Raw genomic sequence first — 13,871 nt, forward strand, 5'->3', positions numbered from 1 at the left:
GCTCTGTTAACTAACCACAGGCCCCTTTGGTGTAGGTATGTATATAAAGCTTTGCTTGATCTTAGTGAGCTCATGTTGAGGAGAAAGATAAAAATACGGTGCAGTGTAGTGCACTCCTGGCTCTCCCTGACCCCATGATTTCCGATGGCAATAGGCTTCCTCTCCTTTTTCTTTTGCTATACTCCTTTGTGCATCAAAACTCAAAGGCTCATATCCTTCTCTGAATCCACTATAGGAACTCAACTGAGAAGAAAGGATCAGAGACTGAATTTCCTATTTGACACCAACTTGTACAAGTAGGGATCTTAATAACTGTCCACTATGTGGACAGGATTGTTCTGAGCCAGTCCTGATTTGGGAAAGGAATACTACTTCATGTTTTTGGATGCAACTCGGGGTGATCACCCATCTTCTTTTTGTTTCACTCTCTGGCTTTACATTTCCTCTCTTTTTTTCCCTCTCCTTAGTCTGTTTTCATGAAGGTGGGAGGAGCATGAAAGCTCAGGGCAGGGTTGGGAGAGTTGGACCAGTGCAGGACATTGACCTCTATCCCTAACTTCTCATTTATATCTAATTTCTGATTGTATACTTATGTTTTGCCACAAGCAACTAGTAGCTTTAATACTAGAGAGCAGTCAAGTATAAAAAGACAAAGTTAATGGCTATAAAAACTATGCTTTTCTTGACCTCAGTTTTGCAGCAAAAACCAACCTACCTCAAGGCCAGGTGGCAGGAAGCTATTGTCCTGATGGCCACTGTTGCTAACCACCATCACTGGAAAAGTACTCGGGCAAGCATTAGCCCCTAAGGGAAGAGTATGGCTTCAAGCTGATCTTTCACTGGAAAAAAACCAATGATGCTCTTGAGTAGCACAAAGAACCCACCCCACCAACCTGCTCTACCAATTAAGTTCCATGATCAATGGATAAGATTGTTTGCAGAGAACAAAAACCTTTTTTGGCAGGAAAAAAAAACCTTTTTGATGGTAAAAATATATATGATTCAGGTCTTAAATTGTCTTCTGTCTGCAAACCTGTACTCAGATGTGTGCAAGTTTCTGGCAGAAAGATTGAAATTTCCTAAAATTTTGAGGGGCTTCATCTAAGCTGTGCTTTAGGTGGCTTTTCGCTAGCCTTGTCAGGGGTGTCTTGGCTTCCTTGGGATCTTTAGCAAACCAGTAACTGGTGAGCAGATGCAAAACTTATGCCATTCTAGTAGACAAGGCAAGTTTCAAGCTTATCGCAATATTTTGATGTGCAAGCAGTGGAAGACCTTAAAAAGGCAGCTGAAGTTGTAACTTCCTTGGACCACAAAAAAAAGTATTTCTGGTGTCTAAAAGTCTCTGAGCTCCTTGGAGCTGCAGAAATCCCTCATTTCATCACTCGGCCATGTACAGTAAGGCTCAGTGAAGGCAACATGGAGAGACTCGGTTTGGGGGATACGTAAGCTCTTTTATCCCTGTCTGGGATATCTGTCTTACAGATAAAGATAAGCAAGGAGCGGTAAATGATTAAATAATCTGTGATGCTGGCCTTTGATTAGAAATGTAATTTTTATTCTTAATGACACACTGAAGTCCATGGGCTGTCAAGGTGTTTGCCAAGATGGTTATGAAGTTTCTGTGGCCATTTTTGGCATTTCAAAAAGCAAAATGGCAATTGTATGCTTCCCTCTGAGGAGACTGCACAGGCTAAAACTGAAACGGCACTTCAGTGATTTGAACTGGAATTCTGTCTCTTCAGCTTGGCAAAAACAGATACCTTGTGCTGATCAGAAGTTTTGCAGCTGAGTAGATCTTTGATTAATAAAAAATATGGGAAATGGGTGATTTTTTAACTTAAGTAGTTTTATAGAAAACTTTTTCAAAGTTAGAATACATGGAAGAAAATAATAAGGAGTCTTGATTAATGGGATGAATAGGTTCATTTTACTTTCAATGAATATTTATTGAACACCTACTATCTCCTAGGAGCTCATGTTACATCTGTAAACAATGCAGAAAATAACCCTGTGAAATCTACATGTTAGTAGGGGAAACAGAATACACAAATTAATGCAAGTTGTGAAGAGGAACGAAATAAGTAGAGTGAAGAGGTCATAATGGAAGGTGAGGAGACAACATTAGATGGGGTGGTCAGGGAAGGTCTGTTGAGCTGAGGCTGAAGGAGGAGAAAGGCCAGCAAGGATTTGCTTGGGAAAATGTACGGGGTGATATGTATGAATGCTCTAGGTGAAAAAGGACTTAGCCTGGTCAGGGAACAAAAAGGAAGCCAGGGTGGTTGGATCAGGTGAGTGGGAGGGATAGGTGGTCAGTTGCCAGTTCAAAGGATCCTGTGACAAGTGGTTTGGGCTATATTCTAAGGGAAATAGGGAAATGATTGAAGGACTCTAAGATCTATTTTTTTTAAAAAATACCAGTTTTCGTGCTGGTATAACACAGATTTGAGAAGGGCGTGAATGAAAGCGGGAAGAAGAGTCAAGTGGCTTTAGGAATCCAGATATCACAGTAGCTTGGAGCAGGGTGTGGATTTTTGTTCCACCATTGCTAGGGCATAGCCCAAGATGGGTAATGAAGCTCCAGACATTATGTCCAAATTCTGGCCAGCAAAAAAGAGGGAAGAGCATGAGAAAGGCATGCCTTCTCCTTTTAAGGATACTTTTCAGAAACTTCACTCACCACTGCAAGGAAAGCTGGGAAATGTAGTCATATTCTGAGTGACTAGGTGAAAATTGGAGGTTTCATTTGGAAAAAGGAGAACAGACACTAGAAGACAATAATCTCTGATAACTTCTATTAATAATATATGTAAATGATTTTTTTTTTTGAAATAGAACTTTAATCTCCTTGAGCTCTAAGCCAGATTTTTGGAATTTCTCAGAGTTTTCAAATCCAATATTCACAGAATAGCTAATTAAATGTAGATCAAGTAATTAGCTTTATTAACAGCTGGGCAAGCACCAAATAACTCCCCAGGCACATGACTATCTGTTAAGAACTGGATTGGAGATAATTCAGCTTGAATCTGTGGCTCCTACTCTTGTACCACATCTCAACCTTGGGACCCACTTCTGCCTGCACAGAAGACTTAAAGTTCACTTGCAATGAGTAGCATGGGCTTCAAGCATTTCTCAAACATCTGGTTGCCAGTGGAATATGGAGAGAAGAGGGTGGGCTTCCTTCCCAAGAATTGAAGCCCTGCCTGGTCTTTTGACATTGTCGAAAAAAGAAGCCTGAGATATGAGTAGACAGGTCAGAGAATAAAGGGAGAACCTGCTATCCTCTTTTGCCCAATAAATGTAGAACTCTGGCTTTGATTTGTTTCCCCCTCCATGTTGGGAAAGTCAGTAAAGGAATGGAGAGTGAGAGAGGAAATACTTGTTCTGGAGTTCCCAAAGAGGGTGGGTTTGGGGGGTAGGAATCTCCTCTTCTGTTGGCTGAAGTGAAGAATGTAGTGAGAGAAGAAAGAGTTCTTTCTAACCAAAATAATTATTAGAAAAGTGGAATTTAAAACATTTTTTAAAAAAGAGAGTGATGATAAGTGTCCTGAGTTCTATAATTAATTGCCTCAAATATGCTTTGAGTAATAGAAATATGGCCTTATTCAAGCACATATTATATTCTTATGAAGCCTCAGCACAAAGAAAATAAGAAATGAAGAAAAACAAAATGACAGGTGTTTTCAAATATGCAATAGGATGCTTTAGGGAACTGAAGGAGAAAGGAAAGGAGAAAGTCACCTAAGTACAGCAGTAGAGAAAGCTGGAAGGGCAGGTGGCTAGAAAAGGGCTGAGGTTGGGGCAGCACTGAGTGGGGGAGCACAGCAGTGTTGTCTTCTACAGAGACTTGTCATAGGGCCGTGTTCATCAGGCTTCTGGCACACTCACAAGTAATGGAAAAGAGGTTCACAAAAAGCCTATTTGTAAGTGTGGGCACAGTTAGAAAAAACAAGGGATGATGAAGTGCTCAGGAGCCAGCAACAGTGGGGAGACCTGCAGGGATAATGGTAGAGAGTGGTCACTGGAATCTGGCAAGAGCTGTAGCTGTGGGTGAGGGCTTAGGTGAAGAAACACTGAGTCAGTGGAGGAAGAAGCTGGGGGATAAATACTCTAACTTCTTTCTGTTTCCCCTCACCCTTCCATATTCTGCTGGTGCCTTCAGGCCAAACTCAACTAGAAGCCAGAGGCAAGGAAGCCCAGGCAATATAGTCATAGAGAACAGCCTCCTAGGCACTTTGGCAGGATGGGGAAGGATCAGGAGGGTCAAATGGAGAATTGCCTGCACAATATTTTGGTGGAATGCAGGTGAGGAGGCGGTGGGAAAGAAGCTGTATTAAATTTCCTGCTGCAGTTTAATCAGTTTCCCTCAAACATTCGTTGAGGACTTGCTCCGCCTGGTGTTGGGGATACCAAATAAACAGAGACCTTGCTTGGTCTTGAGAGGATCATAAGCCAGCAGAGTCATGATTCTAATGTTAGATAGTGGAGGCTTTGGAAGACAGGAATAGCAAAAGACAGCTCTCCTGATGGAGTTAGTGAAAGTGTCCCCAGAAGGAGGTGACTTTTGAGTTGGATATTGAATTTGTGTAGAAGATCATTAGATAGAGGAGAGCATTAAGACTTCCTGGTCTGGGGAAGGGTACAGATGCTGTGAGAATATGGAGAGAAGGTACAGATCAGGGGAGGAAGATGAGACAGAATCTGATGGTCTTTGTGAACCAGACTGAAAAGCTTGAATTTTATCCTTTACATTGGCAATGGGAGTTAACAGAGGCTTATAAAAAATACTGCTTTTTTTTTTAAAGGATGGGGGAATTGATGATGGATGCTTTTCCTAGCAATTTGTTTTCTTAGTATGCTTTCCTTCTTTTTCCTCTGATTTTTTTCCCTCCACTTCTCTTTAACATTCACCACCTTTTTATTATTGTTGTGTTTCTGGTAGATGAAACCTCCAAGGTTAAGGGGGTAGTTAGGGTGGATTTGATGTAGGGAAGAGAAAAAGAAGCATTCCAGGTCTTTAAACAATTTCTACTTCATTTTCCAGGAGGGGTTTAATTTGTGAATGGTAGAAATACTGGGGATGCTAGCGCAGAAATTAAAATCCCCAATGAGCCAATACTTAGTGGTCTACCACAACAAAATAAAAATGAGATGTGACTTCATGAAAACTTGTCTTGAAATACTATTCATATACCCTGATGTGCATTATTGTATACTGAAAAAATAAAAATACAAACACATATGGTCACATTACTTTCCTACACATTAATCTGCAAAGAGAAAACTCTTCAAGACTTTGGGGAGAAAATCCATTACTGAATTAATAAAACAACTATCTTCTATCTGTACTTTTATTTTATATACCCTTTACACCTGTTTAATTACTCCTAAACATGAGGCTGACTGCTAATTAAACAGCCTGGAAGTGACTGACTGAAGGTAGTAATTTGAGATAATTAGTTTTGGTTTCAAACACTCAATTTTCACACTTTCTTCTCATTTTTAGAAAGGGTGGCTTATTATTATAGGCAGGGTGGGAATTGTGTAAGTCATTTTATGGCTGGACTCTTAGTAACTTAGGAAGTGGGAGAATTATGTATCCAAATAGGACAAGGACATGGTATAGAGCTATAGAATTTGCTATAGAATGCTCTCCTGTTCCCTCCACACATCCCATACTTGCACATACACAGAATTTCTTCTAAAGTGAAGGTCAGAGGGCTGACTTTATTTCATTAGAACATAGAAATACACAGGATTTTGATGTTTGGGAAATTTTTATCTAGTAAGAGGGAGATCTCACTGAGTTATCCATGGTTTCCTTCCCAGGCCCTCTGAAAACAAACAAGAAAAGGTGAAAAAGGCCAAGGTTTGGTGTGTGGTTTGAGATTTAGAGGGATGTCCTTGCGAGTAGTCATGTACTATGGAGGCACAAAATCTAACCAGGGGAAAAATGTGTCAAGGTAAGGCCAGCATATCTGACAGAGAAGGCAAAGGGCAGGATGAACTTGGTCCCACATGGTCCCACAGTTTTAACAAGTAAGTTAACATGATCCCCACTAGGAGAACAGAACCAGAAAGAATTTGGAGTTAAATGGGCCAGACTATTCTGGGTACTCATTGTTATGGCCAACGTAGGTGGATCCAAGTTACACAGAAGCTGAACGAATTGTCAGCACCCTGGACAGCTCCAAAGCACATTGCTCTGCTGCTGCTCCCGGGGCGACTTTTTACATTTTAGGAATTTTGTTGTCATTTCACTGGCCACCAGTATGGAGTAGGACTCTCTAGACTTAGGAAGAAGTTTATCTAGATGTTGAGGGCTTTACAAGTAGAGAACACGTGGACACAGGGAGAGGAGCGTCACACACTGGGGACAGTTGGGGAAGGTAGAGGAGAGACAGTGGAGGTAGGGAGGGAGGGGAGGGGGGATGGCGGGGAGAGGGATAACATGGGGAGAAATGCCAGATATAGTTTGCACCAAAGGTAAAATAAATAAACTAAAAAAAAAAAAGGGTGGAGTTGAAACGTTTATACAGATTGGAATTCATCTGTCTAGACGGTGGTGGGGACTGTTGGATTCCGGAGTGCACAGCCCTGTGTGGAAAGATGGAACTACAACCTCTGACATCTTCTTTGAGCACTGACGTTAGCTGCAGCTTGTGATATAGCACGGAGTTAATTTTTTTATGTATAAGTCAAACCTGCATTTTCAACTAAGCCACCTGAATTAGGGCATCTTGGAGTCATTTTGATCGCTGAACTTTCACTCATACCACAGCATGGCATCAGAGGAGTTACTAGGCACAACCACATAACTCACTTTCCCACATTATTGAGAAATGACATAGGATTCCTCGTTTTGAAAAATTTCTAGCAATTCACCACATTAAAAGAAAAATAGTCTCTTCTTTTAAAGAATTTATGGTCTGGATTCCTTTTTCTGTGATGTTTTGGGGAGTTAGAAAGATGTTTCTATGAGAGGATATGTGACTGCTGGCAATTCTCAAATCTTTTTGTAGCACTCGGATTATATCCATAGACAGTAGATAGACTTGCGAAACTATGTATTTAAAATACTTAAATGTAGTCTTAAGACTGAAATGGCATTAAGTGTACAAACAAATCTCATTAAATTCCTTGTTAGTCTTTGTATAGCATTAGTGTCCTATCAAGCTAAAGCCAGTTTCAGAGGTGACCCTTTCTGATGCATATGCCTTCGTTTTTCTCTCCTTTCTGCACCAGAGCTTATCATGTACAGACTGAAAAAGCAATATCAACAAAAAGCACAAATGTTTTGCTTTGGCTCCAGAAAACAATGGAAACTAAAGCAAAATGAAATTCTTTCTGACTGCTGAGACATATTGTGTATTGAGAGAAAGTGAGCCTATGGACCATTAAAAAATACTTTCTAATTAAATTGGCAGTCATAAAACTGTATGTTGGCTTCAGGCTGATATGTCTATGTTTCTGATATAGCCTTGGCTGTTTAGCTCTTATGACAATCCATCATTCTTGAAGATTCTTCATGGGTTGAAATGACCCACCATTTGTTTTGCAGATACCTCAAATCAGCTATGCATCCACAGCCCCAGAGCTAAGTGATAACACCAGGTATGACTTTTTCTCTCGAGTGGTCCCACCTGACTCCTACCAAGCGCAAGCCATGGTGGACATCGTGACGGCACTGGGATGGAATTATGTGTCAACACTGGCTTCTGAGGGGAACTATGGCGAGAGCGGTGTGGAGGCCTTCACTCAGATCTCGAGGGAGATTGGTAAGCATATATTTATCAGATGAATGTATTTGGAGGCGACAGGTTGCTGATGCCTGAGCTTCTCCAAGTGCTCTTTTATCTGTAGGGAATAATTAGAACTCCTACAGATGCATGAACTAGGCTGTCCACTCTAGAGGGAAGCTGGGTTTATTATAAATGATTTTGTTGTTCATAGGTCTATCAAGGTGACACTTTGGTGCTAATTTAGGAAGTAGGGCTCCTGACTCAAGTGAACATTTTTTTAAAGTTGTCTGTTTTGACAAGGGAGTTTGCTGGCACATTAGAGCCACTGTAAATTTGAATAAATGACATACTATTTGATTGTTCTAGATGGAAGTTTACATTAGCAAGTCATTAAATTGAAAAAAGTCAGTGGAATTTAACATCCAACACTAGAGGGATTAAGTCTAGTAATCATCTTGAAACAATGCTGAAGTAGCCCCAAGGCTATACTTAAGCAATATTCTTATTGTCATATTTGACTTTTTGCATTTTTATTCTCAACTGAAGCTCTGAAGCTTAGGATGTAATGAAGGGCAAGATGTAAAAACTTGTTTACAACAAGGTACTGCTGACCTCCGTCCTGGGCATTTTTTTCAAGGTGCTTATTCAAGTCTCTAGGCATTTCACCATCTTGTATGTGTACCAATGAGGTTGTAAATCCATTTCACTGCTCTGAAAACACAAGGCAAAACAAAGAAACAAGTTAGAGCACAAATCTTAACTTCCTATTTTTCAACAACGTATCTTTGTGAATGAAATGAGATATGTTATTGTTACTTAAGTGTTATTCTTATTAAAATGAATGAATTTTTCTATAAGAGTAGTAATATTTTGTGGAAAGATTAAGTGTCCATTGATTGTTTTTCAGTAATTTTGAGCCTGAAGGAAGACATTATGTTGATAAATTTATTGTTTTTCTTGGAGGCCTTTACTCAGGAAAAGATCATAGGAGTGATTTGGGCTTAACCATAATTATCAAGGACAAAAAGTCTAATGTTATTGAAATAGGATTTTCACTTGAGAGGCTTGCAGATGGCTGCAAGTTTTTGTGTGTAGTAGGGCATAGAAAATTATAATACACAATATTTAGTATATTTCACATTTGTTCTACATTTATGCTATTGTGTAAAATGTATAAAAAGCCTGGTCATTTTGGACAGATTGGGTTAATTGATTAAATTGGACAACTGTTTACACCTGCTGTAAGTGTGCATGATGCCATAATCTTTTCTCTCTGGAAATTTATATCATTACTGCTATAAAACTGATCCAAACCATTCCATTGATTTTTAAATTATGACAAATTATATTATCTTCTTGGATAAAAATCTAAAGTTTATCCTTAGAGGAAAGGCCCACTCAAATGAAAACAATCGCTTCTGGAAACAGGGTTAATGTATTATTTAAGCAACTGATGTCAGTTCTTACCAGAGTGAAAATTCTATAAGGGAGGGAAACTAATAGAGTATGTATCGAAATAAGTTTTCTGCAGTTCTCCTGGACATTCTGCAACTCCAGGACACATTTTGTGTGCATGAGATAGATTACTATAAAAAATTCAAAACAGGACATAATCTGCCAATTGTTGCAGAATCTGACAAAATGCATTGTTCTAAAAGTTAAGTGAAACCACAGTTTTATTCTTTTGACTAAAATACGTAGTTTTTATTTTTTAGGGAGCATTGCTATGCTTTGGTAATACTGTTACATAAAAGGATTTAGATGGTGCCATTCATTATTCCTGTTTCTATCATAGTCATTAGCATGGGAGAAAATAATTTTAGTGCCTTGTATATGCTCTTGATTAGAGCAACACATTTCTTCTGTGTTGATCTTTTCAGTATTTTGTGACTTGATTGGTTGTCCATTCTATTTCAGTTCTCACTTATATGGGGAATGGAGGAGGGATGGATTGTCAATTAATATGCAGAATACTGAAAAGGCCAAATTAGTACCACACTGGAGTATGCCGTGGAATATATTAAATATCAAAATCATCCCTCATTTTAATGACAAAGATTTTATCTAGAACAAAAATAGCTGAAAATTAAACCTTTTACATGACAATGATATTAATGGCAAAGGCAAATGGTAGCAACTTAACCCATTCTGAAATTATCTGGTGTCTCTAATGAAAATTCATTAGTTCTGTAACATTTGCAGCTCTTACTACAACATTGATGACATCTCTGTCACCATGTTAGTAGTGTGTTTTTTAAAGCTCAGTAGCTTTACTGAGAAGTTGATAAATTCATTTTTTGGAGTGTCTTCCCATTAATAAAATTGTATATTTCCCCAACTCATAATGTTTTCTGTACTTTGTTCTGAATTTCTCTTCAGCAACATCGATTGCTAAGAAATTTCAGTGTAAATTGAGGCTTCCTCTGTCTTACCTCTGATTAACCTGGGCAGATCCTAATGGAATGATGGTGAAATGAAAATCGGTTTAGTGATGAATTGCTTATACACTTTGATTAGAAGGTTTTTCATTTTAACAAAATCAGACTTGGGGAAGTGTCCTTTGTGAATCTGGGAGAATGAAACTTATGAGTGTATGGTGGTTATGATGAGACTTCAGTGATGGCTCTTCCCTTGCTGGGGTCTTTCTGAAGGAGAGAGGGACGAGAGACACTTGATAAAATAAAGACAAATAGCTCCTTGATATCACAGCTGTTATAGTGTCAGCCCAGGGCATCTCTTGACTATAGGATTATTGCTGAGAAGGAAAAAAATATAGATGGCATCATCAAATAGCACAGTTTGACTGGAGCATAGTTTGTATAGTGAAGTATGGGAGACAAAATTGAAAGGCTTGACATAGACACATGATTATTTCATATCAAAGGGTTTTTATTTTATCCTTAATTTTCTAGACATTGGAGGTGTGTTATGCTATTCCTGCATTGCTCTAAAGAAATCCCTGAAAGTGGATAATTTATGAGAAAAGAGGTTTAATTGGTTCAGGGTTCTGCAGGCTGTACAGGAAGCATAGTGGCATCTGCTTCTGGGGAGGCCTCAGGAGGCTTACAATCATGGCAGAAGGTGAAACAGGAGCAAGGGGAGGAGATGCAACACACTTTTAAATCACCATATTTTTTGAGACATCACTATCTCAAAGACAGCACCAAGCAATGAGGGGTCTGTCCCCATGACCCAAACACCTTCCACCAGGCCCTGCCTCCATCATTGGGGATTACATTTCAACATGAGATTTGGGGTGGGGATAAATATCCAAACTATGTTTTTCCACCCTGGCTCCTCTCAAATCTCATGTCCTTTTCACATTGCAAAATACAATTATGCCTTCCCAATAGTCTTCCCAAATGTTAACTCATTCTAGCATTAACTGGAATGTCCACGCTGAGTCCAGTGGCTCATGACCATAATCCTAGCATTTCGGGATGCCAAGGCAGGGCAGATCACCTGAGGTCAGGAGTTCAAGACCAGCCTGGCCAACATGGTGAAACCTCGTCTCTACTAAAAATACAAAAATTAGTCGGGCATGGTGGCACGTGCCTGTAGTCCCAGCTACTTGGAAGGCTGAGGCAGGAGAATTGCTTGAACCTGGGAGGTGGAGATGGCAGTGAGCTGAGATCATGCCATTGCACTCCAACCTGGGTAACAGATGGAGACTTCGTTTAAAAAAAAAAAATAAAAAATCAAAAACAAGTTATTTACTCCTGGGATACATTGTGAGTAGAGGCATTGGATAAACATTTCTGTTCCAAAAGGAAGAAATTGCCAAAAGAAAGGGGCTGCAGGCCACATGCAAGTTCAAAACACAGCAGGGAAGTCATTACATCTGAAAGCTCCAAAATGGTTTCCTTTGACTTCATATCCCACATCCAGGGCACATTGTTGTGAGGGGTGAGCTCCCAAGGCCTTAGGCAGCTCCACCCCTGTGGTTTTTCAGTATGGAAAGGTGGTTGCTAAGGTGAGAAGTAAAGGGGAATGAGGATGGACTCATGGGGAGAAGCTTTTATATAAAGGTGTGTGATATGGCTTGGCTGTGTCCCCACCCAAATCTCACCTTGAATTATAATAATCCCCATGTGTCAAGGGTGGGGCAAGGTGGAGATCACTGAGTCATGGGGGTGGTTTCCCCCATACTGTTTTCATGGCAATGAATAAGTCTCATGAAACCTGAGGGTTTTATAAATGAGAATTCCCCTACACAAGCACTCTTGCCTGCCACCATGTGAGACGTGACTTTGCTCCTCATTTGCTTCTGCTATGATTGTGAGCCCACCCCACCCACCCAGCAATGTGGAACTGTGAGTCAGTTAAACCTCTTCCCTTTATAAATTACTCAGTCTTGGTTATGTCTTTGTTAGCATCGTGAGAATAGACAAATACAGTGTGGGAATAAATGCCTAGACATTCTAATAGAGAGCTAACAGTATGATAGAGTGTTCTCTTTGGATGGGTTTGTGGTCATGGGAGGGCTCTCATACTCCTTTGAAGAAGACACGCATTGTGGGAGATGATACAAGGAGCTCCTTAGAGAAAGTTTAAGGATGTTGAGCAATGTTTCATAAGAAAGCAGGAACTTTTGCCAGAATGCATACCTAAACATGCACGTTAGGGTTAGGGTTAGGGCTAGGGTTCCTACGTGAAGTGAGGTCCTTAAGAGGATCTCACTTAGTATTTTAGTTTCATAGTAAAGTATAGCAAACTAGGTGGATTAAAATGATAGAAATTTATTGTCTCACAGTTCTGAGGCTAGAAATAAAAACTCAAGGTGTCAGCAGGGCCATATTGCTTCTGAAACTTGTAAGAGAAAATTCTTCCTTGTGTTTTTTAGCCTCTGGTGTTTGCTGACAATCCCTGGTATTCCTTGGCTTGTAGATGCATCACTCCAGTCTCTGCTTCTACTATCACATGGCCATCTTCTTCCTTCTTGTGTTTGTCTATGTCTTCTCTTCTTATAAAACTGCAGACATATTGGAATAAAGGCCCACCCTATTCCAGTATGACCTCATCTTAGCTAACTACATTTGTAATGACCCTATTTCCAAATAAGATCACATTCTGAGGTACTGGGGTTAGGATTTCAATGTGTTTTTCTTGGGAGATAATTCAATCCTTAACAGAGGGTGAGTGAGGGTATACTCAGAAGGTTAGTTTCCAGTGAGGGATGGGAGGTGGGCCAGGAGGACAATAGGTTAGTCATAAGGATGAGAGGGGCTTAGGCAGACAGAATTTGGTTAACAGGGAAGCCTGTGAGATAGCAAGTTCACAAGTTCCTTTTGGAGTGTTATGGAATTCTACTCTCCCAATTCTGACCCTTGGATCAATGAGGTAACCTAATGGGTAATTCAGGGTTCTAGACTGGGTTAGGTGATGGGATCCCGGTATCTCTCTGGCTTTCCTAGGTAATTGAGAGCTTCCCTGTAGGATCAAAATAGACACTGCCAACATAGGTGTGTACCTGTTGTTCAACTGCACCACTTTGTGTTATTCCAAGAAGCTTCTCTTTGATGATACCTGGAAAGTTACTGGGCTCATTTATTTATTTTTTTCCTCCTTTGGTCTTTTGGCTTGAGGGAAGGAAACAGCTTAGTTGCTGCTGGTTAAGACCTGCATGTTACATAACTGTCAGTTGTTAGGGACACAGTTCTCTATTTCTGTCTTGTTTTAATTTGTAGATATTCTGTTTCATTGATATTGTAATAACGGAGTTGGTGATACTCACTCATACTTTTCCATCATAAGCTCTGGGCTTGGTGGCTCATGACTCAATAAATGATTTCCTTGAGTCTTTAGACAGGTTCCTTCCCTTCTTTGTCTCACCTTATTAGATTATTTTTAAAAGAAGAGAGGATAATAAATGTTAATACTACTGCTATCATTATAAGGGGCAAGGAAGCTAAAGCTTTATCTTTGAAGATAAAAGGAATATGTGAAAACCTATCTTTTCATTGTGGATTTGCACAGTATGGTGGCACACCTTCTTTAATCAGTCATCATGTTTATGAATGGCTTATTGAAGTTGACAGGCCTTCAAGTCGTCAATGCATACATTACAGGGGGCAGAATAGACCTGATTCTGTCAATTATTCCACTATATGTGACTTTCTCTCCCTGATTTGC

The 13,871-nt window shown here is 39.8% G+C and overlaps 1 protein-coding gene across 4 annotated transcripts in view; it reads left to right on the forward strand.

Moving 5' to 3' along the window:
* GRM8 (glutamate metabotropic receptor 8) overlaps positions 1 to 13,871 on the forward strand; it is a 798,631-nt gene that overhangs the window by 134,400 nt on the left and 650,360 nt on the right. For all 4 annotated transcript variants that reach the window (XM_064373706.1, XM_012474107.2, XM_064373708.1 and 1 more), the window contains exon 3: positions 7,559 to 7,775. In XM_064373706.1, the coding sequence (XP_064229776.1) occupies positions 7,559 to 7,775 (217 nt within the window). The remainder of the gene's footprint in view (positions 1 to 7,558; positions 7,776 to 13,871) is intronic.

Source organism: Aotus nancymaae, unplaced genomic scaffold (assembly GCF_030222135.1).
Source record: "Aotus nancymaae isolate 86718 unplaced genomic scaffold, 86718_ANA_hifiasm-v0.15.2.pri h1tg000002l, whole genome shotgun sequence".
NCBI classification, from domain to species: Eukaryota; Metazoa; Chordata; class Mammalia; order Primates; family Aotidae; genus Aotus; species Aotus nancymaae.